We start from the raw sequence: 18,280 nt of genomic DNA on the forward strand, positions 1-18,280 counted from the left end.
ACGAGGTGATATGATAGCCTGTTTAAATATTTGAAGGCTGTCTTGTTTAGGAGGGAGCAACTTGTTTCTGCTGTTCCAGCGACTAGAACACCGACAATGGATGCCAAGCTGCAGGAAAAGAGATTCCACCTCAACATTAGGAGGTGGAACAAACTCCCTCGGAGTGTAGTGGAGTCTCCTTAGGGTCTTCAAACAGAGGCTGGATGGTCTGTATGGGATGCTTTGATTGTGATTTCCTGCATGGCAGGGGGTTGGACTGGATGGCTCTTGCGGTCTTTTCCAACTGTTACGATTCTGATGAGTCTAATCAACTAATCTCATTCCCTGATGAAAGAAGACGACACATCCTCCTCCAAGTTGATTTTTTGCCACACAGCCACAGGATGGCGCTCTCCAGACCCTCTAATTAGTAGAATGGGAAAACTTCCTAGGCAACTGGCTGAGATTCATACGCAGGATGTGGGCGGACAGAAAGTGAGGGGACTAGTCCATGTAATGAAATTGTTCTCTAATCTTAACCACTCCGTCAAGGGTGCCGGGGGGGGGGGGCTCAACAGGAAAACGAACCCCACCACAACCACAGAATGCCTCCTCCCTACAGGTAAATGCATTCAGAATTTACTCACTGATATATTTAGTAATCCAAACAATCCCAGCAATCCCAGCAATCCCAGCAACCAGAAAGACAGCACCCACCACACATGCGATGATGGGACCCTGGCTGGAAGCTGAAAATGAAATGGAAAGAACAAAATAATTAAAAGGAAGCCTCCAAACCAAACTCTTTATAGAGGAGGTGAGGAGGTAGTCGATAGTCAAAAACTGGGGAGTCTCAGTTTAAAAAAAAATACAAGAGTAAGTGTAAGTTTGTGTACATTCAAGGAACAGCCCAACCCCCACGATCACCTGTCAAGTTCTGCAAAACTAGACTTGGAAGCAGCAATCACTTTTCACAGAGAAAAGCCACAATAGAAGAACAGCCAGAGACAGGTCGATCATGTCTGGGCCCCAGTGGCTGATGAGAGGCCTTCCTTCCATATCCCAACTGCTATTGCTCTGGCCTCTGAGGGAGAGAAGAGCAGCCAGCCTCTGCTGGACTTAATCTCCTCCCACATTGCCATTCCTGTTTCTTGTACTGTGCCTTACTTAGATTTAAATCTCATTGGCAGGGAACTGTCAAATTAATAATTTGCAAACCACTCAGTGAATAAATACTCTAAACCAATACATATGTAAGGAAATAATAAACTTTACTTATTCTGTTTTGCTGGCACATTCGCATCAAATAATATAACATTTACAAACATATCATCATGGCCACTCCAAACTAGAGAGAGAAAGATGTCAGCCAGACTTTGTACATAGAATGTGAATTTATGGCCGACAAGGCACAAGGTACTTTCAAGAAAGGGTAATATTGATGTAGAAAACGATACCCTTTGACTTGGATTATAAAATCTGCAACAATGCATTTGACATTTTGTGAATATCTGTGGCTGGTATCTTCAGAGAATGCTGGCATAGAAGTGAGTGGGGTACATATACTGTGTGACCCTTGGTTGAGAGGAAGTGATTAATATGTTCATCTGTGTATTGGTCTGTTGTTGAATGGCAAAGCCTCAGGGTGGAAGGATATGCAAGGAGGATCTGTGTTTATTTAATCAGTGATTCATTGTCTGCTGGGAAAGCCCCTGACCCTGGGGGATGTTCATTTGTATGTGCTGAGTCTTGAAAAAACACTAACATCAATCACTCACAAGACTCCTCCCAGGCCAGGTCCACATATTCTGGAAGTCCATCATGTTCCACATGGCATTTGTAACGGTCCCTGTCCTTGGGGTCAACTTTGACGCTCAGCCAGGTGTAATATGTCCCATCTGAGTTGGGGGACACAAGCCCATGGAAGGTATCTTCCATCCAGACCTCCCCATCCTTTGTCCAGACAATGTCAATATCCTTCGGGTAGAAGCCATCAACCCGACAGATCAAGGTTTCCATATTGTCATAATCTGCTTTGCGTGTCAGCTTCACTTTTGGTGGATCTGCAAAAACAACATCAGAATTAGTAACGAACTTCCCAAATGTCTGGACAGGGCATATATTCCAAGCAAGATCCTCCAAGTGACTCGTGTCCAGCTCTACAGATTCAGAATTCATGTCTAGATGACCAACTAAGATATTTTTGAAAAAACCTTGCAAGGAAGGGGATTCTCCAACTCCCTGAGATGTTTTGATAAATCTCAGCTATGCTATAGTAACTCATGTTTCTGAGGTTTCTCAGGGAATCTCTGGGGCAAATGTCTCAAGTGTTCACTTTTGAAGAGGCTTAAATTCTTACAAACCAAAAGCCATAATTGAGCATAACTGAAGACTGATCTTGGATACCCCCATCAAGGAGTTTGCTTTCCTGAACTATCATCACTCTTTTCCTTCAACACATATACTTAATATCCATTAAAGAGCTACCAGGAGTAGAGACAATGGAAGGGTTACCTGCAGGAACAGTTTAAATTCCAAGAGGATGCAAAGCCAGAAGAAAAATTATAGGGTCTATGATTTTGCTATTTCCCACTGGATCAGTTTTGAACAATAAGGCTGCCCGCACATGTCCAGGGCCACCGTATTCAGCCCCCCCCCCCCCCGCCCATAGATAGCAAAAAATGTGGATGTTCAAATGCATTGTTTTCAATGGTTTGCTCACATTTAAAAAGCCAGGGCTTGCTGTCTGTGGAAGTTCAAACCTGTGGATGGCAAGTCCACAGTTGGCATGGGTACACTGTACAGAGGTTTGAAAAGCTATTTCCATCTGAAAGGAAATAGCACTCTGCACATGCTCAGACACAGTCTAGAAAGCCTCAGCTGTCAGAAAACAAAATCCTAGGTATCCCCAAGGTTGCACAGTTTTATGGACAACTTTGTATATATGGGAAGCATGGAGATTGCTTCCTAGATCTAGATCAAGGAAAGTAATAGTGCCACTTGTCTACTTTGGTCAGGCTTCACCTGGAATACTGTTTCCAGTTCTGGGCACCACAATTAAAAAAGAATGTTGACAAGTTGGAGCATGTCCAAAGGAGGGCCACCAAAATGGTGAAGGGACTAGAAACCATGCCTTACGAGGAAAGACCTAGGGAACTGAGTATGTTTAGCCTGGGGAAGGGACAGTTAAGGAGTGATATGATAGCCCTGTTTAAATATTTGAAGGGGTGTCACATTGAGGAGGGAGCAAGCTTGTTTTCTGCTGCTCCAGAGATTAGAACAAGGAACAATGGATGCAAGCTATGGGAAAAGAGATTCCAGCTCAACATTAGGATGAACATCTTGGCAGTAAGAGCTGTTTGACAGTGGAAGACACTTCCTCAGAGAGTGGTGGAGTCTCCTTTCTTAGAGGTCCTTAAACAGAGGCTGGATGACCATCTGTTGGGGATGCTTTGATTGTGAGTTCCTGCATGGCAGAATGGGGTTGAATTGGATGGCCCTTGTGGGCTCTTCCAACTGTATGGTTTTATGATTCCAAAAGAAGCTTTGAAGCCCCCATTTCTGCATCACCCTAGCCCTTCTGTTGCCTTTATTCTCTATTCCCTACAGAAGAGAATGTCTTGGGGTATGTGATAAGTCAACCAGAGTGCTGTCTAAAGAACAGAGTTAGGCTAGGGATGGATGCAAGAAGACTTAAGTCATGGTGTGTTGAGAGAGAAACAAAAGTGCAGTTACTGCTGTGCAGAAGTAAAAAAAAAAAAACATTTTTGACCACAACACTTAGATTCAATCCTACAGTCAGATGGCCACTACCAATGCTGGGGTTGAGGCTGTGTATTGAGAGAGCAGTTGTCTTGGAAAGTAACTTTTCCAAGGTCTGGTTGGAGTTGGGTGGGGTTGGGCTCTGTGGGGAAGGGCTCTCATTGTCAGCTTCAGAATCCCTCTCATCACCTTTGTCTGACCTGTCCCTTCCAAGCAAAAGTTGGACACTGTGATCACAGGAGGGGAAGAAATGAATCAATGTGGAATACCTTTAACACTAACTGGTTTTAATTTTAGCATGTGCTTTCATGGATATAAACCCACTTCTTCAGATGCAGCACAGAGTGACATTAAAGCACTCCTACAACTGTATAAACTGTGTATGCTTTATAACCTGAGACTTTAATACCACTCTGTATTGCATATGAAGAAGTGGGTTACTATCCAGAAAAGTGCATGCTAAAATAAAAACCATTTCATTTTAAAGGTGCTGCCATATTCCTTCCTGCAGCCTTTCTTCCTCCTTTTTATACTTGGATAGTGTGTTTCTGTTTCATTTTCTGGCAAGATCTGCCCAAGAACGAGAAAAAAAGGCAGGTTGTATCACTTCATGCTGGAAGTTGAAGGGAAGCTGTATGTTAAGAAGCTTCCTAATATTAAACGAGATCAAGCATCCTGTAAGGAAAACGTGGAGCAACATCTGGTTCCTATCATGTTATTAACTACTCCCCCTTCACCATCTTCACCTGTCCTTTGCAGCATCTCTTTTCCATACTCTAGGTATTTCTGCAGCCATTCAATGCATTCTTCCTCCAGGTAGGCCTTCCAGTACCAGGCAATGGTAGGTTCAGCATCCCACTTCCTCTTGGTGATCTGGGCTGGCAACTCGGCTGCTGTCCAGGTGAGGGTCTCCTTGTCCAGGCTGATGTAGTCCTTCCCTTCATAGGCGTACCTCCAAAACCCTCCTTTGCTCCCATCTTTCCTCAGCTCACAACCGTACATCTCCTGCAGGCAGTGAAATCCTGAAAAAGAAACACATGGGGAAGCAGATATGCTAACCGCAAAGGAGGCCAAGACCCCAGAAAATGTAGGACATTCAAGAAAAATGTAGCGCGTCACCAAACTAAAGCTAAAAATGCTAATATAAATGTAAATTCATGCTTCTTTGCCATGCTCAAAATTGAGGACATTTTAGAATTCCTCCTGACAGAAGGCTGAAATGTAGGACATGTCCTAGAAAAGAAGAACATCCAGTCCACCTGGGGATTGGGAGAGGTTTCATAGTAGATCAGAGGTACCCACTATGTCCCCAGTGACCCCCACCATCACATCTTAAGCCCCATAAACAGAGGCCCAAACAGGAGTTTTAACCTGAAGAGGAAAAAATAAGAGACAATACCAACCGAAGAATGTACAAAGCATGAAAAACAAACCAATGTTTTAGCTTATTAACCATTAAAAACATTTTATTTATTTAAATATGTATACCCTACCTTATATGATGGGACCTCAGGGTGGCATCCAATAAAAGTAGTTTAAACCAGTTTTTTTTTTTAAAAATTAAAACACTACACACAATTTAAACAGATTGAAAGCATGTGACAGAAACTACATCCTCCCACACTTATCTAGTCAGTAGGATGCTTTGGAGCTGATTTCCCCTCTTTGAGTGGTACGGTAGGTCAGTTCCAAAGTTTAAAGGTGCTTTTATAAGGTACTCTTGCAAAGTGCTAAAACCTATCCTCATCAAATAGGTTCAGCACCCTGGAGAGAGCCTTGGAAATTCAGGCTAAAATCCAGAACAGATTTATTTCCCACCACAAAATAATATATATTTTTTATTCCCAAATGTATCCTAGGGAGCATGGGGCAGGAAAAGGCAATCTCTTCCTGTTCAAAATATTTTGCTATATTTTTTTTTGAGCCATGGGGGGCTTTAGAGGGTCACATGTGATCCATGGGCTGCACTTTGTTCACCCTTGCTGCAGAAGTTTAGTGGCAGCTAAATATGTGGAAATGGTGAAGCTGGTTGGTGTGCCTTGCTCAGATTATCGCTATTCTAGGCACTAACATTCAGTTCACCTTCTGAGCATTAAAAAGGGTTAAGAAAACTACACTTTGGGGAGTGTTTTAGTTCTACAGTACAGTTCTCAAGCGTGTCCAGCTCATCCCATTCTCATCAGTAAAGTAACTGAGCTGTCTGACATCTTCCATCCTGATTTTACAGAAGCATGGAATTGGGAGGAAAGGCAGGATTCCTCCTTTCTTGTCGAGATGTTGAGACAAGAAACCATTCTGATTCCTGTCCCCAATCCTCCTCACTGCTCATTAAGCTGGGGTATATGTGGGAGTGGAGAACAGTTGTCCCACTTAATTCCCACAGCTTTCTATCTGTCAGTCAAACTGACCCAGTGGGATGTGATGGAGGAAGAGGCGGAAGAGGGACTCCTTTTCTCCTCCTTCCTGACACAGTATCCACTCTTCCATCAGCTCTTCTTGCCTATGGAGGCTTGCTTGGAATTGGCCATGTGTGCGCACTAAAAAGGCACCAAGACGATTGAGAGACTTGCAGTGTGCATAGGGGCACGTGGGGGCACATGGACAGTCCCAATCAAACCACCTTAACTTCATGTTTCCTACAAGGGTTCTGTTTTTTGACCAATTCCAGTTTCTGACAGTGCAGCAATCCTTAACCCATCAGATAAGTGGGTACTTCCTGTACTGGGAGGGGGATGGCAGATTGCCACTCAATGCCCTTGCATGCTACCTACCTCCACTCTGATTAAAACGATTTCTTGCAGTCACCAGGCTTTCCCTGAAGAACATCTCGGTGTTCTCTGACACCCTGGTTCCCTCCTCCCAGTAGGAGGGATAATGTTCCTCCACCTTCTTCATCCAGGGGACTCCAGGCTGCTTCTTTTTGGTGTAGCTGTCATATTGAGAGATTAGCTGGTCATCCACATACCCCAAAATGATGAACTGAGGAAGTGACTCACTAGGCTTTGACACTGCTGTGTAGTAATACCTCAGCGAGTGCGAGGAGGGGAAGACTGGAAAGGAAGAAGAGAGAAATCATAGGAATGGATTTAGTTAGTTGATGTTGATGGGTGCCTTCAAGTTAGTTCCAACTTATGGTAACCCCTTAGGGTGAACCTGTCATGGGTTTTCTTGGCACAGTTTGTTCAGAAGAGGTTTGCCACTGCCTTCCCTGAAGAGGAGAGAGTGTGATTTACCCAAACCCAGTTGGCTTTATGGCCCAGCTGGGAATTGAACCGTGGTCTCCACAGCCGTAGTCAACACTCAAAGCTCTATACCGTACTGACTTTCTGTATGGATTAAGCAAATACATGCTTAAAATCAGGGTGGAATTGATTTAAATCACTACTCAATTAGGTAGTACTCACTACTCAGAAAGTTACTTGATTTAATTATATGATTCCCACCCACCCACCCCAAAAAGGGCACTCTTCCTTGCTATAAACTTGATATATTATATATTGCACAACTCTGAGTTACCAAAGACTTGTTCTTGCTGGTATAATCTTAATATTTACAACCAGATGAAGGTTTCATTTTTAAAATAACAACTTTTCAAATTAGTTTTACAGTTATATCAAAAAATACTGATTTGGTTTTACTATTAGAAACACACAGATAGATAATTATGAAATTATTGTGAAGTGAATTATCTCCAGTTTAACAGGTTAATCATTCATATTTGGACAGCTTTTTTGCTGTAATTTATTGGAAGAAGAAAAATAATCATTGACTGAATGATAATTTCAATGGTTTAACTAAAACAATAACATTATAGCTTATGTATTCTTATATTTGTTTAAACATTCATGTTTGTTAACTAATATGAATAAGCAAATATCTTTTTATTAAAAAAGCTTTTATAATCAGCCCAGTCCTCACATTAAAAGCTTAAAATACTGTCCCCTGTAGTTTCTTCTGCAGATCTATTCCACTCTCAGTCTCTCTATTCATTGAATGTTTTGAAATTTAGCACTTAAGATGTAAGGGCTTGATTCTTTGTACATAGATTTGCAAAAAGAAATATAGGATTGTGGCCTCTGCAAACACAAATTCACTGTTTTGAGAACTTTTAACTTTAAAAAATTAAACATGGCATGAATATACATCCTCATGCTATTTAATCAAAAACTAATCCCAATTTCATTATGAATAGCCTCTGGACCATAAATGTATCTTAAACAGAAAGCTTTCTTTAGATGGATTTTCCTCAAAAAGCATTTAATTTTAAAAATCTGATTTAAATTTTAAAAAATCAGGTTTTAATTTAAAAACAAAACATTGATTTTAACCCACCCTTCTGAGGATTAAGTTTAAAATGTAGTTTAGGGTTGACAACAGGGATTCAGAGATTAGAAATTCTCAGCTTGCCCACTAGAGTGTGATACAGAGACAGTTAATATTTATTTGTCCAGCTTCAGAGTACCTTTCAGACTAACTGAGCAAAAGCATTAGCTTTCATAGACTTGGTCTGCTTCTTCTACAAAAGTTTATGCTACAAAGTCTTTTGCTCAGTTGTTGTAAAAAATGCTACAAGATCCCTTTGCATACTGACATTCTAGATTAACAGTATCTCTGAATTTTATAAGCTTAGAGTGTGAGTCTTTTTTCCATAGTAAATATTCATGAATACGAATGTCCCACCCGAATCAGCATGAGATTTATTGATTGATTTGGCCTTCTTGGTGGCTGCTCCCACCCTTCGGAAATCCCTTCCAGACGGGGCTAGGCTGGTGTCCTCTCTGATCTCCTTTCACTGGCATAACTTTCCAAATAGGCTTGTAATATGTAATTGGGCCCAAAGTGGCTTCTTATTGAGATGTTGCGTTGGTAGGCTTTTAATGATTTTTTATTTTTAACTTAGTATTTTTAACGATTTTACATTTTTACTTGTTATATTAATGTGTTGTTTTACCTGTACTTTAAAGAGCCAGTGTGGATAGTAGTTTGATTGTTGGACTACAACTCTGGAGATCAGGGTCTGATTTCCCAGCTTAGCCATGAATGAAACCCACTGGGAGACCTTGGGCAAGAAGTCACACTCTCTCAGCCTCAGAGGAAGACAATGGCAAACCTCCTCTGAACAAATATTGCCAAAAAAAACCACGATAGTCATTTCCAATTTACGGCAATCTTAAGATGATGACTTAAAAATACAGTATAAAAAAATACATAACATAGCACAGTAATAATCAACACATAACATAGCATAGCACAATAATATTAATCTCAGATGAGGATGCGGAGGAGAGCGGCAGAGGACTTTAATGCTGGCTCCACTTGCCCCGGGAACACCTGGCTATACTGGCCCAGAGCATCATTATTTCAGCTATGTAATTGACATTTGATAATTGATTGTTTTGTTGCCAGGGGAGAATTGGGGAGTGTTGCTTAGATTATTATGCTATGTTATGTTTCAGTTATTACTATGCTATGTTATGTATTTTTCTATGTAATTTTGATTTTTTTTTTTTTGTATTATTACTTTATTGGTATTATTACTGTGCTGTAACTGGGAGTGGGGGTGTATTTTTGTATTTCCCTTGTTGCCTTTACTTGTAATCTGCCTTGATTCTGCAAGGAAAATGCGGAATATAAGTAAATCGTATTATTAGAATCATAGAATCATAGAGTTGGAAGAGACCACAAGGGCCATCCAGTCCAACCCCCTGCCATGCAGGAAATCCAAATCAAAGCATCCCCGACAGATGGCCATCCAGCCTCTGCTTAAAGACTTCCAAAGAAGGAGACTCCACTACACTCCGAGGGAGTTTGTTCCACTGTCGAACAGCCCTTACTGTTCTTCCTAATGTTGAGGTGGAATCTCTTTTCTTGTAGCTTGCATCCATTGCTCCGGGTCCTAGTCTCTGGAGCAAGTGAAAACAAGTCAGCTCCCTCCTCAGTATGGCATCCCTTCAAGTATTTAAACAGGGCTATCTAATAATAATAATAATAATAATAATAATAAGTTTTATTTATAAACCGCTATTCCAATTAGATCATAGCGGTGTACAAAAAAGATCAATACACAGAGCAACACAAAATACAATAAACAATATACAATACATAGTTAAAACCACTAAAACATTACACATTAAAACCATATCACCTCTTAACCTTCTCTTCTCCAGGCTAAACATCCCCAGCTTCCTGAGTTGTTCCTCATAGGACATGGTTTCCAGACCCTTCACCATTTTAGTCACCCTCCTTTGAACTCGCTCCAGTTTCTCAACATCCTTCTTGAATTGTGGTGCCCAGAACTGGACACAATATTCCAGGTGGGGCCTGACTAAAGCAGAATAGAGTGGCACTATGACTTCCCTTGATCTAGATACGATACTTTTACTGATGCAGCCTAAAATTGCATTGACCATTATTATTATTATTATTATTATTATTGAGAGCCTATTCTGCATTTTTCTTGGAATGTTGCTTCAGAGGGGGTTTGCCATTGCCATCCTCTGAGGCTGAGAGAGAATGACTTCCCTGAGGTCATCCAGTGGGTTTTTATGGCCCAGTTGGGATTCGAACCCGGTTTGCCAGAAATTGGAAACAACATGAAGGCAAACAAGAGATACAATTGTGTTTTAAAACTGTACCATTTTATTGTTGTTTTAATGCATGTTTTGCCTTGGGTTCAATTTATGAGACAGGTGGCATACAAGTAAAATAAAGAAAATAAGCAAATAAATATTGGATTTGTACCCCTCCCTTGCTATTTATCAAAAGGAACAGCCCTGAATGAAGGTAGCTACAGGCAGTGAACCAGAATCACATTAATGGAGAAAAGCTTTACCTGTTTCTTTTATTGGAAAGTGTGCTTCTCCTTTTTTGGAGGGAAGGCAGAAAATATGTAGAGCAGGTTTAAATACGGAGGAGGAGGAAGGAGGAGCGAAGTGATCGGAGCGAATATAGGGGGAGAAAGAAGAAACATCAACAATCTAAGATTACGGCAGATGACACAATAATACTGGAAGAAAAACATCACAGGACTTTGGACAGTCACTAAGTAAAGAAATCAAAGAAAGTACAAAAGGCGGACTAATGTCAAACAGAAAGAAAAAAACAATAATTACAGAGGAGATTTACATAATTCAACCTACACAATGAGGAAAGTGAAACAGATAAAGATTTTGCATACTTGGATCAAACATTGATCAGAGACAGAGAGATTACAGTCACAGAAAACAGGAAGAAAAGGAATGGGAAAGTGCAGCGATGAAGGGAACTAGGACAAGATCCTAAAGTAAAAGAAATATAGACTGAACTAGAAAGTGAGACTGTTCCAAGCATTGGTATTCCTATATACCAGTAGGTATGAGAGTGGACAGTCAAGAAAGGAGATGAGGAGGAACTCAATTCCTTTGAGACTGTGGTGTGGAGAAAAGAGAAAAAGTGCTGAGGATCCCAGGACGCCAAAAGGACAAACAAAGGGGGCCTAGAGCAGATCAGTCAGAAATATCCGTGGAAGAAGCCAGGGTGACGGGTCTCAATTATGGGCACAATTCAAAAAGGACGTTGAGACGCGAGGTTTCCAGAGGAGGGTGACTAAAATGGGTGAAAGGTCTGGAAACCTGCCCTATGAGGAATGATCAGGGCTGGGGGTTGTTTAGCCTGGAGAAGGAGAAGCTAGAGGTGAATGCATAGCCTGTAAATATTGAAGGATGCCATATTGAGAGGAGGAGGAAGCTTGTTTTCTGCTGCTTCAGAGAACAGGACCCAAGCAATGGATGCAAACTGCGGAAAAGAGAGAATTCCTCCTCCACATTCAGGAAGGACTTCCTGAGAGTAAGGCTGTTCGAAAGTGAAAACACTCCTCTAGAGTGTAGTGGAGTCTCCTTCCTTGGAGGTCTTTAAGCAGAGGCTGGATGGCCATCTGTTCTGGGATGCCTTGATTGTGAGTTCCTGCATGGCAGAATGGGTTGGACTGGATGGCTCTGCGGGACTCTTCCAACTCTGGGTCTGTGATTTTGTCCTGCAAACACATGCTAGTGTAATAACAATAATAGAATAACAGTAATAATAAAAATGGTAATAATAATAATATGCACGTGAAGAGTAGAGTTTAGCCTACTAGTGCTCAGGGGGCTACAAGGTTCCGTGGAGGTCTTTAAGCAGAGGCTGATGGCCATCTGTCAGGGAGCTCTTTGATATGGATTCCTGCATGGCAGAATGGGGTGGACTGATCGGGACCCTTGTGGTCTCTCCAACTCAGGATCTCCTGATCTAAGGTCTCTTACATGTTGATTTAACAGGATATTTATTACCCTGAACAACTAATAATAATTACGAATACTAATAATAATACTTAATATAATAAAAATGTATAGAGGACAGAAGAGTTCACCTAGAGGGCTCCTGCTGCCAGCTTCTTTCTTCCAGTATTATTATTTATATAATAATAATTATTACGATTAGTATCTGCCTAGACACCGACCCCAAAAGGCCCTCCTCCCTCCTCCCTCTCCTGCTGCCGGGGTCTGGATGAGGGGCGCCCACCAGAAGAAGCCCCTCAGCCAGGGGAAGCAGGGCAGAGAGGAAAAGCGAAAGCTCACCGTGGGAGCTGGCGGGGGAGAGGCTGAGAGGCTAGTGCCCCGGAGCCCCCCAGCAGCAGCAGCATGGCCGCAGCCCCAGGCGCAGCAGAGGCCCCATGGCGCCCCCCTGGCCCCTGCTGATGGGCTCGGATGCTGGAGGGGCCCCGGGCTCTCCGCAAGACTTCCTCCGCCGGGCAAAGGAAAGGCGAGCAGCAGACACTCTGCAAGCAGGCTTCATGCCGTCCACTTGTCGCCAGGCAGACGCAGCCCCTGCAGCCTCAACAGAGAGAGAGAGAAACGAAAGCTTCAGTAAGAGCTCTTCTACATCTACAGGCAACTCCCAAAGGGCCGTTCGACCTTGGAGTCTAGTGGAGTCTGCTCTTTGGAGCCTTTCAGCAGAGGATGGAGGGCTTCTTGGCCACGGGGATGCTTCGAGTGAGAGTTCCTGCATGGCTGAATGGGCTGGGCTGGATTCAACTCTAGGGTTCTAGGATTCTCGGACAGCAGCAAGGCTGAACGATATCCCCATGTCACCTCCCCCCCCCCATCCTACAACACTTTTGATTTTTAACTGCACAAGAGCAAACACTCCAGGCACAAAAGGGCCAAGGGGATCGGGGCTTGTACCTCTTGATTGGGAGTTCCTGCAGGCGCAAGGGGCTGGCCTGGGAGGCCCTTGCATCTCTTCCCAAAACTCTATGATGTAGATGAATGGGAGTGGACAGCAGATGAATACTTTACCACCCACGGGGTGGGGTGTCGACTGCCGTCGGTTCTTCAGGTCAGGGGGTTCCCACACAGAGGGAGCGTCCATCTCTGTCCTCAGAAGCTCTATTCGCTTCGTCTACAACCAGAAAACATTGATCATTAAATCTTCTCGTTCTTTCAAATCAAATGTGCCTGTGAAGTGGATTATGGATGTGGGGACTGCAAGAGGCAAACGCAGGGTTTGTTGTCTCTCTGTTTTGTGCATCCAGGGTCAGTGCTGGGCAATTGACTTGGAACCGGGGTTTCAAAGTCCCACCTCAGACCATGGGAACCCGAACCCGCCCCTGGCAGGGGAGGGAGTGATGAGTGTCACTAGGGTTGGTGTCATGATGTGTAACTCATGGTGTGCACTCCCATCCTTAGTCATGGCTTTTGTGCACTAATGTTACTCACAAAATGTTAATCCCCACAACCACTGGATGTAAGCGAACAGCTGTGCACCATAAACAATTAGACAAATTAAAGTTTTACCCAAACTGAATATCATACACATCACAAAGGGGACATAGGACTAGGAGATGGGTTAAGCGGGAGTGAAAAGAATAAAAAAAGAAGATTCAAAATTCATAATTTAAAATTTTAATTGTAATTAAATAATTCTGGGTGTCGCTCCTTTGCCATCCGATGAGGTCACCCCACTCCCACCATCTCTCAAAGGAAGCAGATGAATGCCAACTCTGCCAAGAGATAAGTGTTTTCTGCCAATAGTAAGGTTTTGAGAAGCAGTGGTGTCACCCTCTATTTAGGATGCCACTCTGATATGAGAAAAGAGCATGTTATAAAACAGCTTCAGGGTTATAAATTATAAGGCTTGGTCCTGATTATAAGGTCAGGACCCTCTTCTCTGTTCTCAGAGGCGAGGAAGGAATCTCAGGGTGAGAGCACACACTGAACAGAAAGGTTTACATCTTTATTTCATTGTTAGTTTCTTGAGCTTTCTACGTTTCTATGATGCTTTGTTTCTCTGCGCTCCACAGACTAGAACACGGAACAATGGATCCAAGCTCCAGGAAAGAGTTTCACCTCAACATTAGGAGGAACTTCCTGACAGTAGGGTGTTCGACCGTGGAACACACCCTCCTCCTCGGAGTGTAGTGGATTCTCCTTCCTTGGAGGTCTTGTAAGCAGAGGCTGGATGGCCATCTGTCGGGGATGCGTTGGTTGTGATTTCCTGCATGCAGAGGGGTTGGAAATGGTGGCCCTTGTGGTCTCTTCCAACTCTATGATTCTACTGATTTATTGATGTGTGCTGCTATGGGTGACATTAATCTGCTTATTTCCGTGTGAGGGCCTGCCACCTGTAACATCACTAGAGGACATTTGTAGGTTTTGGCTGAGAAATTTCAGGGCCTGGGCTAGGCCTGACCTGGCCAATGAAAACTCTCTCTTGGCTTGCTTAGCGAACAAAGTTCAGGAGGACTGCATCCCACACTTTGTACGTTGGGACTAAAAAGGCAATCGGGATAAAACAGGTCCAGTTGCGAGAAGCACAGCAGAAGGTCTCCTTGGGTGATGTTTCCAGGTTGCGGTTCTTTATGCGTTTCGTTTCGTTTCTTGCGGCTGTTCAGCGTGAACTTTCCAAGAAAGCTGCGCATCGTGGATAGTGCGTCTCCATGCCTCCTGATGCGAGCCGGGAGGCCATTGTTGGTGATCTATCTGGCCAAGCCTGAGATTTGTTGTTCAGGGAGTCCTTGTATCTCTTCTTTGGGGCGCCCCTTTTACGTGACCCATGGCCGTTCACCATAGAATACTTTTTGGGGAGGCGATGGTCCTTCATCCTAGAACATGTCCTGCCCGAGATAAATGTAGGACAAAATTTTCAATGGAGGGCACTTTTAAATAAAACATGAGGACACGCGAAAAAATTGCTGATTTTTAAAAAAATGTTAAGATAAATGCATGTTTCCTGGGGGGTTATAGACATTGCCTCACCATGCCCTAGCGCAAGACCCAAAGGCCGCTGGCAATTGGCGGCAGGACCGGGCTGGGGCCGGTCCAAGGCCTTGCCGGCGCATCCTGCCCGCAGGCCGCAGGTTGCCTACCCCTGCTACAGATCTACCGTATTTCTAACAGCAAATTTTGGGTTCTCAGAGTGGAAGGCATACACAGCTCTACAGAGATGATTTGCCATTATATAATATAAACAATGACGTTTATTCTTAGACAACAACTCTCAGAATCTCGCATCCAGCATTGGTTCTGCTTCTGGGGATTCTGTAGGTTGTAGTCCAGCCTCTGGCTTGAATGAACAGAAAGGATTACAGACCAGAGGGTATTCCTTTCAGCACCACAAGAAATCTATAAGGCATACCTGTTTCACACTAGATGCAATGGCCATATTAGGGTGAACAGGATTTCTTACCTTGAAATGAGGAATCTCTACTACGCAAACAAGAACATGGAACCGTATTCCTTCCTCTGGCATCCTGCCTCCTGCTGAAAGGTTTATTATTGATGGTGCTTGTGAATTTAAGTTGATGTGAAGTTTTTGCTTTGCTGTTGTGGTATAGATCCACCTTCTGGATCTGTGCTTTGCAGCGAACCAACCTTGGCAGAGATGGTGGCTGCAGTCCAATGGCTTCCTGCTTCTGACTGAGTCTGTTCACTTCCTCTTCACGGAGTCACAGGAGTAAAAGGTACCTTAAGTTAATAGTAATCTAGTCATCCCGTCTCTGGTTAAAACTGCCAAGATCTACTTTCTAAAGCAGCCTGTTTCACTGTCAAAGTTTATGATGGTAGAAAATTTCCACCAAGGTTTAGTCTTTTGTACTAGGATCCATACATCTGCAAGGAAGTAACTTAGCAATAATCTTTAACAGTAATTCTGCATGCGGCAAGTTTATGAGTCCAAAGTCTGTTTGAGTTGTGAAGCAGAGAAAGTAAAGACTCATCAATGCCATTCTCCCCCATTTTGGTTGCATGTCATCATAGGATTTTTCATGGTAAAAATAAATCAATCAAAAGGGGTTTGCCATACCTCCTCCTCCACAGGACAGGCTGAGTTTCCCGTATTAAAAAACCCAAAATGATTCAAAGTCTAAACCTTTTTGAACACCAATATGATACTTCAGGGTGGTGGCTGCAACGGTCTTGCTCATTTGTTTGCAAGGCAAGAAGCCTTGTTTCAATTGTGTTTCATGTACAAAACATTGTATAAAATTACATTCAGGCTATGTGTATAAAGTGTATATGAAACATAAATGAATTTTGTGTTCAGACCTGGGTCTCATCTCCGGGATAATACATTATGTATATGCAAATATTCCAAACTCTGAAAAAAATCCAAAATGTTTCTGGTTGCAGGCATTTTGGATAAGGGAGACTCAACCCCAACATGTGTTAGATATGGTGCCATTCCTGTTGTCTCGGAAGAATTTTCTGTCACTGTCATATCATCATGCGGCTGCCTAGTAGTTGGCAAGGGGGAATTCAGCCCAGAAGGCCCCTAGCAGTGATGTAGACTTGAGTCAATTGACTTGGATTTAAGTTGGATTCACGTTGCTTTAATGACTTGACTTGGACTTGACTTGGCAGAATGACACACCAACTTAAGACTTGTATATTTTTAGTGCACAGCATACAGCCCACATGTTGCTAGCAGCCTTGAGATATTTAAACAAGGCTATCACATCATCACTAACTTGTGTCCAGTTCTGGGCGCCACAATTCAAAAAGGACATTGAGAAACTGGAGAGTGTCCAAAGGAGGGTGACTAAAATGGTAACTGTTTCTTTATCCTCACCTGATTTCCCAGAAAAGGCAGGCAGCCTGAAGGTCAGGACAGCCAATCATTGGGGTGCATAAACACATGCCTAAAAGCATGATAATAGCCCTTGTTGAGAGGCAATTTGAGACAAGTATTCCTTTGCTTTGACAGCAGATTGCTTTTCATTGCTTTTCTTTCATGCAGTCTTTGCAAGATGTCCTCTTTAGCTTCATTTGTGGCTTGTCATTAAATTCTGTCAAGCAGCTTCCTTTAATGAGAAAAGACTGGATTTTCCCACTCACCCTTTTAAAGCTGTTATAAGTTAGAGATGAAGGCGAGGGGGGGGGACTGCTCTTATGAGGTGCTTTGGGGACAGAGCTGCAAGGTGGTTTGTATGTAATTTCAGAGGGATATGTTTTGATCCTTCATTTTCTCTTGGGAAAGGGAAAGCGAAGGGTTTAGTTTTGTAAAGCTCATACTCTGTCAGCTCTTGGATCAATCAACCAGTCAGGTTTGATGCAAAACAAACAGCACTTTATTGAAGATTTCCAAAACAGCACTTGTGACTCATTCAGCTTCTAAGCAGAGACTGCCCATCTCCGGCAATTACAATACATAAAATCCCCAGCAACTCCACCCCCTTCTTTTCCATCTACAAAATCCCCCTTGCTCCCCCTTTTTTATACTTAACTAACAGTTTCTAACCCCACAGACCACTGTACTGGCACTCCAGCCCTCTTGCAACTAATAACAAAGTATTGCCCCCCCCCCGAAGTCTATAGCTAAACTAAATATTCTCAGCCCACAACTCTTATTTCTCCTAACCCATTATCCCCAACCTTTCCAATATCTATTTATTTTCAATATATATTTATTTCTGATAGAATCCAAGGATGCTAACATACTCCTAACTGCCCAAATTTATCCACAATAATAGAAAGAGCCAAATGAATATTTCACTTGCTTTGTTCCTTGCCTAAAGCCACTACTGGTGGCAATTTCCTCACAGGAATCGGTTGCTGTCATATAGTACATGGGGACTATTAATTTATGAATCTGCCTTACTTCCATCACTAACAGACTCACCAAATAATAATAATAATAATAATAATAATAATAATAATAATAATAAATAATTAATAATGTCTCAGGAACACTCACCTGAGCAACGGGTCTGTTCTTGCTGCCTCATCAAATCTGTGCTGACAAATTGGTTTTTGTTGTTAACTATCTTCAGGTTGATTTAGATGTATAGCAAACCTATTAATGCTGAGGTCTTCCAAATTCAGGGCTGTGGCTTTCTTGATAGAGTCTATCCATCTGTAACATGATCTTCCTCTTTTCCTACTATGAAAGTATTACTGAGCTTTTTTCTAATAATATTCCCCCAAACTGGGTTTCTGTTTTTGTCAAGGTGGTCTCATCAACTCTTGTCACTGAAGTGCTATCTATCTATCTATCTATCTATCTATCTATCTATCTATCTATCTATCTA

At 42.6% G+C, this 18,280-nt stretch overlaps 1 protein-coding gene across 1 annotated transcript; it reads right to left on the minus strand.

The window, feature by feature from the left end:
* Positions 1 to 82: 82 nt before the first annotated feature.
* Positions 83 to 14,674, minus strand: LOC121923203 (major histocompatibility complex class I-related gene protein-like). Its single transcript, XM_042453401.1, is given in 9 exon segments — positions 83 to 108; positions 573 to 728; positions 1,758 to 2,042; positions 4,488 to 4,763; positions 6,513 to 6,791; positions 10,574 to 10,626; positions 12,333 to 12,588; positions 13,053 to 13,155; positions 14,519 to 14,674. Coding segments are annotated over 9 exon segments (1,590 nt in total).
* Between the last annotated feature and the right edge of the window lie 3,606 nt (positions 14,675 to 18,280).

This window comes from Sceloporus undulatus, chromosome 2 (genome assembly GCF_019175285.1).
Source record: "Sceloporus undulatus isolate JIND9_A2432 ecotype Alabama chromosome 2, SceUnd_v1.1, whole genome shotgun sequence".
In the NCBI taxonomy this organism is placed as follows: domain Eukaryota; kingdom Metazoa; phylum Chordata; class Lepidosauria; order Squamata; family Phrynosomatidae; genus Sceloporus; species Sceloporus undulatus.